The sequence below is a fragment of the Coturnix japonica genome, chromosome 2 (assembly GCF_054131305.1).
Source record: "Coturnix japonica strain WE chromosome 2, WE-NBRP24, whole genome shotgun sequence".
NCBI classification, from domain to species: Eukaryota; Metazoa; Chordata; class Aves; order Galliformes; family Phasianidae; genus Coturnix; species Coturnix japonica.
The window spans coordinates 120,990,400-121,003,141 of record NC_140664.1 but is presented as its reverse complement, the minus strand read 5'-3'; the positions used below and the strand labels follow the sequence as shown (position 1 = coordinate 121,003,141).

The 12,742-nt window shown below is 38.1% G+C and overlaps 1 protein-coding gene across 6 annotated transcripts in view; it reads left to right on the top strand.

The window, feature by feature from the left end:
- Nucleotides 1-9,996, top strand: part of MINDY3 (MINDY lysine 48 deubiquitinase 3) — a 43,204-nt gene extending 33,208 nt beyond the window's left edge. For 5 of the 6 annotated variants that reach the window (XM_015853478.3, XM_085540655.1, XM_085540654.1 and 2 more), the window contains 5 exons: nucleotides 194-266; nucleotides 1,813-1,885; nucleotides 5,132-5,219; nucleotides 8,300-8,371; nucleotides 8,917-9,996. In XM_015853478.3, coding sequence (XP_015708964.1) covers nucleotides 194-266; nucleotides 1,813-1,885; nucleotides 5,132-5,219; nucleotides 8,300-8,371; nucleotides 8,917-9,066 — 456 coding nt within the window. In that variant the 3' untranslated portion in view covers nucleotides 9,067-9,996. Of the gene's footprint in view, nucleotides 1-193; nucleotides 267-1,812; nucleotides 1,886-5,131; nucleotides 5,220-8,299; nucleotides 8,372-8,916 lie in introns of those variants that run through there. The other variant, XR_014943647.1, reaches the window with a different exon arrangement.
- The last annotated feature ends 2,746 nt before the right edge of the window (nucleotides 9,997-12,742 follow it).

Genomic DNA, 12,742 nt, shown 5'->3' with positions numbered 1-12,742 from the left:
ATAACCTTTAACGTATTTATTGATAGTTTTAAGTCTCTGTCATCAATGTTTTCAAAGTACCTTCAGTTGTTCTTCTTATATTTGAATTTGCTTTAATTTAAGGTCCAAACCTGTGTAGTATGGTACAATGTTTCTTTAGTAACATGGATCTGAATTTAAGAATGTTCTGAAATAAATCTTTTTTTCCCTTAAGGATATGGCTCTTGTTGCTCCTGAAGCGCCTTCAGAACAAGCTAGGAGAGTTTTCCAGACATACGACCCTGAGGGTAAGGGCTGTACTTCTTTCTGAAGTGAGAATTTTGGATCAAAATGTACTCATTCTTTGGATACAAATTTTGAATTGTAATGGATGCAGGATTCTGTGGAGTGTCACGAGGTTCAACAAAGCCAAGAAAAGGGCTTGGGTACACTGGTGGATGGTAGCTGGACATGGGGCAGCACTGTGGCTTTGCAACCCAGAAAGCTGATTGTATCCTGGACTGCATCAAAAGAAGCATGGCCAGCAGAGTGAGGAAGGTGATCCTGCCAGTCTGTTCTAGTGAGGCCCCACCTTGCATACTGCATCCAGAGGTGGAGTCCTCAGTACAGGAGAGACATAGATATGTTGAAGTGCAACCAGAGGAGTGCCATCATAATGAACATCTCTCCTATGGGGACAGACTAAGAGAGCTGGGGCTGTTCAGCTTGGAGAAGACTCCAGAGAGACCTGAAAGCAGTATCTAAAGGGGGACTGGAAGAAAGAAGAGGTCAGGCCCTTTGACAGGGTCTGTGGTGATAGGATGAGGGGAAATTATTTCAAACTAAAAGAGGGGAGATTTAGGTTGGGTATAAGGATAAAGTCTTTGCAGTGAGGGTGGTGAAGCACTGGAGCAGGTTGCCCAGAGAGGTGGTTGATGCCCCATCCTTGCAGACATTTGTCAGTCTGGACCAGGCTCTGAGCACCCTAATCTAGCTATGGGCATTTCTTTGCATTGCAGAGGAGTTGGACTAGATAACTTTTAAAAATCTCTTCCAACTCTGAAGATTTGATGATGTTATCCCTTCAAAGAAACAGAACCATTGTTTAATAAAACGTGTTCCAAATACTGCACTTTCAAATCTATTGTCCTTTCTATGTCATGATAATATTCTGTTTATTCCTGGGCTGTTTAAGCTAGTTAATAGAAGAATTAAGTACTTGCTATTAACAACAGTAAGTTTTCAATACAGTAGTTAATCTACAAGTGAAAAGAATAAATTATCTGAGGACTACTTCTATGAAAGGAAACAAGACTTTCATAGACTATTTTTATGAAAGTACAAGAATGTGCAAACTTTTTAACCTGGTAATATTCTCTGTAATTAGTGGAAAGCTCGTGTATATCTTGTCATCTTTTGTATTACGTTTTCATAAAGAAGTTGATCTGCTCTGACTGCTTTCAGCATTAAGTTTTGTTCTTAAATGTGTATGGCACAAACTGAAAATTATATTTTGGAAACAGATAATGTCTAACATTCAGGTATTATCTTAACTGTTCATAAGGGGAAAAATGTGCACTTATTACCCCCATGGTATCAAACAGATTGCTATAGACCGACTTCTTAACACATATTAAGCTTCTAAGTGTATGAACAATGAGCTTGCGGCTTCTGTATTACATTCCTTTTTTTCTTTTTCAAGCGTTAAAAAAGCTGTTAGAAATCTGTGTTCCTTCTAGAGCTCCACCACTGGTTGTTCAGTTTTAAAGATATACGGTATTTATGTTTGAATAATATTTGTTTTCCTGGAAAGCATTTTGTTTCTTTTCCTAATGAACTTTGTTACTTTTACAGATAATGGCTTTATACCTGACACGCTCCTAGAAGATGTAATGAAGGCTCTGGACCTTGTTTCAGATCCTGAATAGTAAGTATAATAATAACATATCAGTGTATTGAAATATAAGATAACCACATTTTATTCTCACTTTTTTTGTTGTTTGGTTGGGGTTTTTTTTTGCCTGTTCTTGGGGCACAGGATGTTATTTTGGAGTTCTTAGGTCAACTTTAAATGAAACAGAAGAGAAGAATTAGAATTAAAATGTCTCTAGCTTTAGTAGTGATGACTACAAGAAATACCTTTATGTCATTACTGTATGTTGAGGAGGTAATTATTGTGAGTATGTTCCTGTGTGTTGACTAAAATGAAACAGTGGAAAAAACAAACAAACAAACAAAAACCACCAGTGTACTGGAAGGCATATTGAAGACAGATAGGCGTTGGATGCACATGGAGAGTTTGAAGTGAAGCTCCTTCAATTACATTCATGTTTTCAGGCACATGGTACGTTGTGATTATAGTTGTAATTTAATTGAAGAAGTGATACCCTGTTTTCTAGGATAAGAGTCACAACTATTAAGTGAAAAAGGTAATTTATTTTATATATAATGTGAACAACAGGACTAATGTTTAATACCAGCAGTTAACCTTCAGTGCCAAAGCTTACCTTCCAATCAAATGTTACTACTAAATTTTCAACCCAGAAATAATGGAAGTGTTTGGGCAACTTTTTTTTTTTTTTTTTTTGTATCTCCAAAAGATGGTTCTGCTCTTGTGTAACCATGTGTTCTAGTTTATTGTGATCTAAATAATTGGCTCTGTAGAATGGCTGTGGAGGCTGCAAGCGTACTTACCACAGACATATGAAATTTGATTGAAGTGGTTTTCTATCCTTTACAATGTTACAAATTACAACTAAGTTCACTGAGCTGTTCTCTGTGGGGAAGAGGAGTGAAAACTGAAATTAAAAGACAGTCAAGAAACTAAAACTGAATCAAATGTGACCAAAATGCCAGTGTTTGTGTCATGTCAATGAACAGTTAAAATTACCAGCGTTTTTTGCAAAGGGGGAAAAAAGTCCTTCATTGAAGAGGTCTAAGAAACTTTGTTTTGGCCTTTTGTATTCTCTTGCCTCAGTGGGTTCCCTTTCTGTACTGAGCAGTTTTTTCATTTGTCTGCTTGGCCTTTGGGACATCTGTGGCGTAACCCTGGTGTGTTTTGTTGTCCTTACCACATCAAATATAAATTGACTTAGGAAGAGCCAGTCAGAAGGCCTGCTATGTGGAAAAGACCTCACTGGAGATCAAAACATAGAATATTTGGTCTTGAAACATTTCTTCTTAAGAAATTGTCCAACGTTACTGTGCTGAGGCCCTATTATATTTTGTTTTCAGTTGTCCTGTCTGCTTAGAGGAACAGAAGTATAAGTTACACATTTCAAATAGCATTCAGACTTTCCTGGGGTTGGTTGGTTTTAAAGTAAATGAAAGGCATTGCTTCCAAGAGTGCTATTTACACCATCTAGTTTGGAATTGAAATAAAAACTCTCTCTGATCGAGTTCAGTAATGATCAGACAACGTGCTTGGAGCCTATGAAGGATAGAGGGGAAACTTTATAGAACAACTATGAACTAACAAGTGAATCAATCATTTCAGTATTAAACAGGTTTCTGCAAATAGCATGTGATAAAGATTTTTAGTCTTGTAGTAAAAGCTTCTGAGAAACCACATCATCTGTAAACATGGAATAAGAAGAAAGGCTATGTTCTACATTGATAATTTATTCCAATGATAGAAATTGGAATAAATTATATATATACGGAATAAACAAATAAATAAATAAATAAATAAATAAATGTATATATATATACTGTAGAGAGTTGTCATTAGAGGAATCCTGTGGGAATTTCTGTTTAACCTGTGAGGTTTGTTGTGGCATAGGTGAGATTTTAATAGTAAAGATTAATATGATGGTTTGCTCCTTCACAGCACTACAAAAGTTTTCAAGACATTAAAAAAAAAAATAAGCTAATGTGGGAGAGCAACTGGAGTTACTAGAAGATAAGGTGATGGAGGTCTCAGAATAGACATTCTGTGAATTGATGGTACACAGTCTTGATTTGTACATGCACAGTGTTGGACTGCAAATCAGATGCTACCACTCAAGGAGTTCTTAGATTTAAATCAATGCTGCTCATAGATGACATATGGAATGGGGTATCTGTGAATTATGCCATTGTAAAAATGCATGACATTCATTCTCTATTTATCAAACCAAGTGTTCATTGTTACTCAGGTACAAAAATAAGGTGAGTTACCAGGTGGCAGTTTCAAAACATAAGATGTTTGTTTGCAGAATCTTATTTTAATTTTAATATGTGAGTGGAGTTGATTAAAAGCCAGGAGTACATGGGTTAGAAGCCAATTAGGTGTGTGCATGGAAAGAGAAAACAGGTATCTTTGTGTTTAAGGAACTGCTACTCACTGAAGATGTCTTTGAACAGCAGGCTGCTGGAAATGGGGAGGATAAACTAAGGATATCACTGTATGCTGTTGTACTCTATTATAAGCATCTTCTACTGTCCAGTATCAGAAAGGGGATACTGCACAAGGCAGTGAGATGGTTTTACCCAGTGAGGACATTCTTACTTATGGTACAACTTGTAGACGGAAGGATAGCATAGTTACAAATAAATGTTTAAGCAGCCTGATCTTTATAGAAATATACTGCTTATGTAGGAACATGAAAGTATAATTGGTATGTGTTGTAATGACCTAAGGTCATACTACATTCATTCAGTAAATTTTTCAGATTAGTCCAGTGTACTGCTAATCTTATTAATATTTTTATAATTTATTTTTTTTATGAAGGGCACAATGTAAATATGAAATATGTTGGTTAAACTTTTATTTTGGTGTACTTAGTAAATCTCGGAGATTATTCAAGTCTCTGTGTAAAAGCAGGTTGTTCAGCAGTTACTGGGCTGTTTAAGAGATGACTGTTTTATGTATCTAATCTCAAGAATGCTTACAAGATAGCAAAATGCCTTTTGGGCCATAAACTGTGTTTTAGTCTATATGAGTTTCAAATTACTTCTCCAAATATGGTGATCCTTCAGAATTATCGCTTATTTGAACTAAAATAACAGATTACTTAAAAATAACTGTTTTGGCAACTTGCATGCCGTTCTGGTGCTTTTGTCACTGATGAGTGAAAATAGAATACTATTGATATACTTGGCAGCCAGTACTGTGGTAGCACAGAACAATTTAGTCATGCAAAAGTAAAAATGTTTTAATCTTACTTTTATATCCCATGTTTTTCTCTCTTAGTGTAAACCTCATGAAGACCAAGTTAGACCCAGAAGGGCTGGGCATCATATTACTGGGTCCCTTTCTGCAAGAATTCTTCCCTGAGCAGGTAATCAATATAGCTTTATTGCTATGGAGTAATGTCTGTTCAACTTGTCTTTGAGAGTCATTAAACCCTTCTACCAGTATCATAGCACTGTTCTCCTCTCATTCACCTGGGTTCCATTTTCCTGCTCTCATGCTCCTTCCACCAAGAACATCTTTGTGCAGGTATATGTTAAACCAGAACGGGGAACAGATCTGGATGAGAGCAATCTTAGCAGTTTTGTGGGGGTTTGTTCAAATGCTGGTATTGGCAGAAGGTAGTGGGTTTCCCTAGGGACAGAAAGATGGGATTTTGGAAGCAAGAGAAGAGCTGAGAGGAGGAATCCTTTGGAAGCTTTTGTGGCTTAGCGTGTAATTGAAACTCTGTGGCTTAATTTTTATAGCCAAGAAAATGTGAAACTTGTATTTTTTAAAATAACTTCAGCAAGACTATAGAGTTATGCAGGGTACTACACCCAAACAGTACTGCACTATGAAACAGCCTAGTCAGTTGTTCAGAAGAATACACTTCCAAAGATGGTAGTGAAAGAGCATCATTAACAGATGATCCAGCAACTGGAGGAAGAAAAAATAAGAGTTAGTGTCCATTTGCTTTGGATTTACAAATTAGGTCCACAGTGTGTAATTGCTGGCTAATTCTTTTTCTTTTCATTTGTACATTCAGAATTAGAAATACCATTGACAACAATTGTTTTAAATAAGAGGAGTACTACATCCAGGCCTGGGGCCTCCAGGACAGGAAGGATGTAGAGCAGGTCCAGAGGAGGGCCACTAAGATGATCAGAGGGCTGGAGCACCTCTCCTATGAGGAAAGGTTGAGGGAACTGGGCTCGTTTAGCTTGGAGAAGAGAAGGCTCTGGGGAGACCTCATTGTAGCCTTCCAGTACTTGAAGTGAGCAGATGAACAGGAGGGGGAGTGGCTGTTTACACTTGTTGATAGTGGTAGGACAAGGGGAAATGGTTTTGAACTGAGACAGGGAAGATTGAGGTTAGATAGTAGTTGGAAGTTTTTCACTCAGAGGGTGTTGATGCACTGGAACAGGCTGCCCAAGGAGGTTGTGGATGCCCCATCCCTGCAGGCATTCAAAGCCAGGCTGGATGTGGCTCTGGGTAACCTGGTCTGGTGGTTGGCAGCCCTGCACATAGCAGGGGGTTTGAAACTAGATGATTTTTAAGGTCCTTTTCAACCCAGGCCATTCTGTGATTCTATAATCTTCTATAGCTGACTGTACCTAAGCTGTCCAGTAGTGTGGGTCATAGTTGGAGAAAAAGAAAATTTTTTGTTTGGAGCTGCTACTCCAGTTGACTGTTGCTGATTGGCATCACTGAGTGACCAAGGGGAACTGGAGAAAGAAGCTTTGTGTAGTCCTGGACAGGTCTGTCCTCAGTCACTTGAAGACTTGGTGGAGCAACTCTTCACCTGTCAGGTTAGAGACCACAAGTCAGCACTACTTCCCCGTTGCATATTATTCCCTACCACTCAGTTTCCCCCGAGCTGTTGCTAGGCCTAGTGCAAAACATGGGTAGTATTACTGTCTGAAGAGCACTGTCTGAGCGGTCAGTACAGTTTGGCCTGGGAACTGCTATTGTCTGTTAGTGAATTAATGCTTAAGACATGGATATGCCACTAAACCTGCCTGTGGCTCTGGATCAGGCAGGAGGAACCCTCCCCATACTGATACCTAGTTCAGAATACTTTCCTGTCTTGTCTTAAAATACCGTGAGGAAATAGCAATTGCCAGTGATGGTTAGAGTTGCTGATAATTTCCCCCTTATACAGTATTTGAACAATTACCTAGTGGTCAGGACTACCAGATTTAATTCCTTTTTTCTGAAAATGTTTCAAGTTCCCATTTTCTCCTAGAAAGTACTTAAATCTGCCTAAAGAACAAGAAAGGGTTTCAGCTTTCCTTTACAAAGGTCTTGACTGAGATGAAAAATTTTCAAAGGTCATTTAGATTGAGAGAGCAGGCATAACTGCTTAGTGCTCAGGTAGTGCTTGGAGAGAGGGGAAATCCTCAGTTTCTCTGTATGTCCTTTTTTGGGGCATACACAAAATTCTTAACATCTGTGGGACAGGAACTGGAAACCAGCACTTCTCTTCTTTCGAGGTGAGCATGCCCTCATCAGCGTAAAGAATATGTGCTCAATTTCCTTCACTGCAAAGCCTAGTTTTATATGTATCTGTGAAGCAGCTTCTGTAAGAAGAGTAACTGCTTACCTTTCTCTTGTCTGCCTTCCCTCCACTAAGTATCCTAGCTTGCTGTGTGAAACCTGTAGCTAGATAAGGTTTTTGAGTCCCTCTAGAGGAGAAAAATGAATAGGGGTATTCTATTAACTGATGAAAGCACTGTAACCAGAGCAGCTGTGTCCTCATTCCAGCATTTACTGCCATGTACTTAAAGGGGGGTATAAGCTTTTATTCAGAGCCTGAACCAGTAGGTATGAAAGAGATGACATTACACCTAGTTTGTGTTTCCGAGCTCAGTTCATCATGAGGCTTTTCAGTCCTTTTAGGACTGAAGCACTTTAGCGCCTGGAGTGGCAAAGGTTGACAACTGCAGTTCATCTACTGTTAGGCATCTTCTGAGCAGAGTCCTCAGAATTAGTTTACAATTAGGCAGGCATGGGTTTAAATTACTCTTCGGCTTCAAATGGAGGGTTGGAGACTGGATTTAATCTTCAGTAAATATTTAAGTTAGTAACATCCAAACAGTCATAGGTGCACACGACTGTGGATGCTAGTGATGATGTCTAACTTGAGAAGATAAAGCAGTAGGACAGCTGAGTACTGAAGTGATTTAGAGTCCAGATGAACACAGAAAATCATTACTAGGTCTTGAAAATTGCAGGGGATTTGTCATCTTTTAATTTACTGACATCTTTGAATTGTTCATGATGAGAAAGACAAGATGAACAAAATCTTCTGGATGATACATCTAAAAGAAATGGTATTCTAGTTCTGTAGTTTCATAGTCTTCATGTTGTCTTCATGTTTAAACGCATTTTTCTAATTGTAAAGGGAAGTCACTATCAAGGCACAGCATACATAGTACATGGCATTAACAGTTTTCTTTCTGCTAGGACTCTAGGGTTTCAGAGTCGTTTACTGTTTACCATTACAATGGACTGAAGCAATCTAACTATAATGAAAAGGTAAGACGTAAACAATGTAAATCTGGCCTTAATAACAATCAGTCTACAAAACTCTCTCCCTGTGTGGAGTTATAAAACCAAGTGTAGTTACAAGTAAAATATTCTGCAACGTTTTTTGTAGCTTTTTTTTTTTTGCCTGTTTCTTGTTTTTTGTTTTTTTTTTTTCAAAAGCACTCTGAATAATTGTATTGCAAAACAATGTATTTGTTTTGTAATGTATTTGAAATTGGAAACTGCTGTCTGCTACTGGTAATATTTTAGATATCATAGTGGATCACTTAGCTTAACAACACCTCTTCAGCTATGCTTTTTGAATACATGAGCTTGCTTATCATGACAAGTAGGATCTGAACTGTAAAGGACAGTGGAGGTATAACTCAAACTTCAGTTCTGTCCAGCCCAACTGTCCACCTATCATCAGTATTTCCCACTAAACCATGTCCCTCAATGCAATATCTAATTATTTCTTCAAATAAACCATCAGATAGGTATGACCTTATGTTTTAGAGAAGCCTCAACTGACCTATTTGGGTTTATTTTGACAGGTCATGTATGTAGAAGGCACAGCAGTTGTTATGGGTTTTGAAGAACCAATGCTGCAAACTGATGACACTCCTGTAAAACGCTGCTTGCAAACCAAATGGCCATATATAGAATTACTGTGGACCACAGATCGATCTCCTTCTTTAAACTGATAGGTTTTATGTAAATGACATGCTACTGTTGAATGCTTGGAAGGGGAAATAGGGGTTGGTGTTTGCTTGAAAGTGGTATACTTTGACTGTGTGAAGTTATACACTGGTATCATTGAATTGTAAATAATGATTACAAACACTTTTTCAGTGTTAATTGGAATATTTAATTTTTTAATCAGATTGATTTCTATTATAATAGTTTGTCTTTTTTTTTTTTTTTTGGCCACCATAGTACTGTTAATGTGAATTATCCTTAAAAAATAAAAATAAAAAGGCTACTTATAAAGTCTTACCATTACTTTGCCATCTCATGAAGAATTGAAGAATGTCTGATATTGCAGAACCTGAATATAAGATGTCAGATCTTTGAAACATATTCAGCTGCTTCTGAATCCATATAGGCATGTTTTATGATTTAAACTGGCTGACATTACAGTACCATGATGTGTGCACTAGACTGGCCTTTGCACTCGATATGTTTAAATGAGTTTAAACTTTCTGCAATATTTCCTAAAATCCAATTTTACCTGAAGAGCTTGCACAAGTGTGACAGGAATATGATACATTTCTAGGACTATTAATAAGTTAAATTCATCAATACTCTTTCTTGGCAGGTGTATATTACTGTGGCGTAGTTATCGGGCATGTTAAAACAGAACAAAAAAATCTGAGGCAAAATAGATGTATTAATATTTATTTGAATTTGTATAAAAATGTAAAAATAAATAAAACGGCGGAATTTCTTGCTCTATAATCTCTAAACTATTCAAGCTCATAATATTGCCAAATACCTCTTCTCAATTTGTCCAAACAGCAGTGTAAGCCAGCGTTATTGTATGTGTTAAGTGCATGAGAACATCTGTTACTACATTATTATATTCCTTTATTTATTATCAACTTGTTAGCCCTGAAATAAATTTTTTCCTTGAATCCTGATGTTCTTTTTTTTATGTTTAAATTCTACCCAAGGTGATGGAAAGAGACCTTGGGTTTAGAAATGTGAGGTTTTGAGATGGCTTTGGTGGGGAGGGGGCAGGGATAATTGCATCCTAACAGCAACTGATGTGCCTCCATTATTGCCACCAGGGCTGAAATTCACATTCAAAATTATTTCTTTTTGTTTAAAATTTCTTTCCTTATACGTGTGACTCCAGAATGATCATCATACAGAAGGACAAGCTGACGCAATCCAATATAGCCTATGTATTTTCGGGAAGAGACTTTCATTGGACAGCTTACACTGGAGGTAAATGGTAATGCCAGAAAGAGAATAGACTTCAGACTTTGATTGTGACAGTTCACTTCTCTTGTTCTTTTTCATAGATTCTAGCGTCTGTCTTGCTTTCTGATAGAGTGTTTCCCAGCACAGCTTTCACTGAGTCTGTTGGAATTATGAGCAGCATTTTATAGTCCGGTGTTAGACACAGTGTATGTTCCATGTCAAAGAAAAAAATAGAATTAGAAGCCCTGCTGTTGTGAGTTATGAGCATTTAAAACTTAGTACTCTAGGAAGACAACAGCAGATGCATTGTGTACTAAAGGAACCCTTATTCCTTTCTTTATTTCCTTCAAACTGCCTGGTTTGAGGCTCGCTGGACATCAGGTTACATTGCCAGCTGGGTTAATCGCGTGAAATCATTTGTAAATATAGATAAAAGCTATTTCCATGAGATCCTTAGAGAAGAAACCTTCTTCTGCTTAGATGTCTGGAAGACTTTGCTCATACTCAAATTAGCCTTGATGCTTTTCAAATATGGATTACTTTTGCTGAGATTTCTTACTTGGACAGTGTTTGCAGGGGTGAAGTTCAAAACTTAATGCAGAAAATCATTTGTTGGCACATCATCCTGAATTCACATTCCAGCAACTTGCACACGGGGGGAAGAGAAAGGGTCTTTTATTAATACGGTTATTAATCTGAGGGAGTCTAGCAAACAAAAGTACAGCTTAATGAGTTTGCTATTTAGTAATCAATTAAACTGTCTACAAGCAATTGTGTATCAAGCTTTTTGCTCTCAAATGTGTTTCTTCACTCAATTGCTCTCACACATATTGTCTGAAATTGATCCTTTTTTGTTTGGAGACACAAGCAGGTGTTCAGATTCAGTAGCTGACAAGGACAAGGTTGTTAAGTCACGCTTTTTGTAGGACACGGTCTTATTTTTCTCATTTCATCCTCTTGCTTTGTGACACCATATTCAATACGTAACAGCTTTAATTGTAGTCTAGGAGGTTTCCTGCCTACAGAGAGAGTTAACCAGGGAATATCTGAGAGGATAGCTGAGCTTTCCTGTGGGAATTGGACACTGCGGCTTCTGTCATGGCATGTTCTAGGAAAATCTAGCAGCAAAGTTGGCATTAATTTTGACAGTATTTATGTTAAAATCCCATATGATTCTTTGAAACACTTCTGTTAGCAGATAGATTACTAAGTAGTTGCATAACGTAAGATTAAAGCTTTCATAATACAGGCTTGTATGAAATGTTAAGTGGTTTACTTAGGCAAAACTTTCTGTAGAAGCTTTACTGATTTATTTTTAAGATCGTAATGATACATTAACTTCACCTACTGCCTGTAACGCAAGCTGTAGACATTCACACCAGGAAGCTCATATAGTCTGTGCAAATTGTTTGGTTCTGTGTCTGACCTTCCTCTTCTCCTGCACAGTAAATAGGTTTATAATGACTTTAAGAACATTTAGCCAAAGAGGCCGATAAAGGCTTGCTCTCTTGGCTCCTGATCAGAACCCATTAAGACAAGTGCAGTATTCAGAGCAGTTGGTGTGTTGGGCCACCAGACTTCAGTCCAACAACATCTGGGGCAGCTGTTTGAACTATGCAGTCCAGTGCAGGCAGATTTAAAGTCTGGGGAACCCAAATCTGGAATAAGTTTCCAATAGTTGGAACAGATGTAGGTTATTTAGGGTAACGTGCCAGTTGTCCAAATGCAGAGATCTCAGAGCTGATGTCACTGAACAGATGAAGGAGAAATGACTCTCCTTTCTGGCAACAGTTAAGAATATGTGCATTTAGAGGTTTGTCTGCTTTATAGATGTGATGAGTAGATCTGTCACTTGGCTGTTGGAATCGAGTTGGATTGTCCTACACTCACATCTCTTTGAGACTGAAAAAGAAAAAGGAGAGCAATGTTTACACTAAGCAGCTCCAGTGGTATGTACTTCACACAAGCAGGACAAGAGGAGCATGTTACAATTGCCTGTGTACTTTCTGTGCCTCCCATTTTTCATCCGTGTCAACGCTCAGAAGTTTGCAGCTGGTTAATGACTGAGCTGTAACTACAATAGATCTGTGCAGGATGGACACAACACCAGAATGTACTGCATACCCTGCAAAACTTGAGTCTTGTTGTTTTAAGTAAGAGGAGTACTGCATCCAGGCCTGGGGCCCCCAGGACAGGAAGGACGTGAAGCTCTTGGAGTAGGTCAGAGGGCTGGAGCACCTCTCCTATGAGGAAAGGTTGAGGGAACCGGGCTTGTGTAGCTTGGAGAAGAGAAGGCTCTGGGGAGACCTCATTGTAGCCTTCCAGTACTTGGAGTGAGTGGATAAACAGGAGGGGGAATGGCTGTTTACATGGGTTGATAGTGGTAGGTCAAGGGGGAATGGTTTTAAATTGAGACAGGGAAGATTTAGGTTAGATATTAGGAAGTTTTTCACA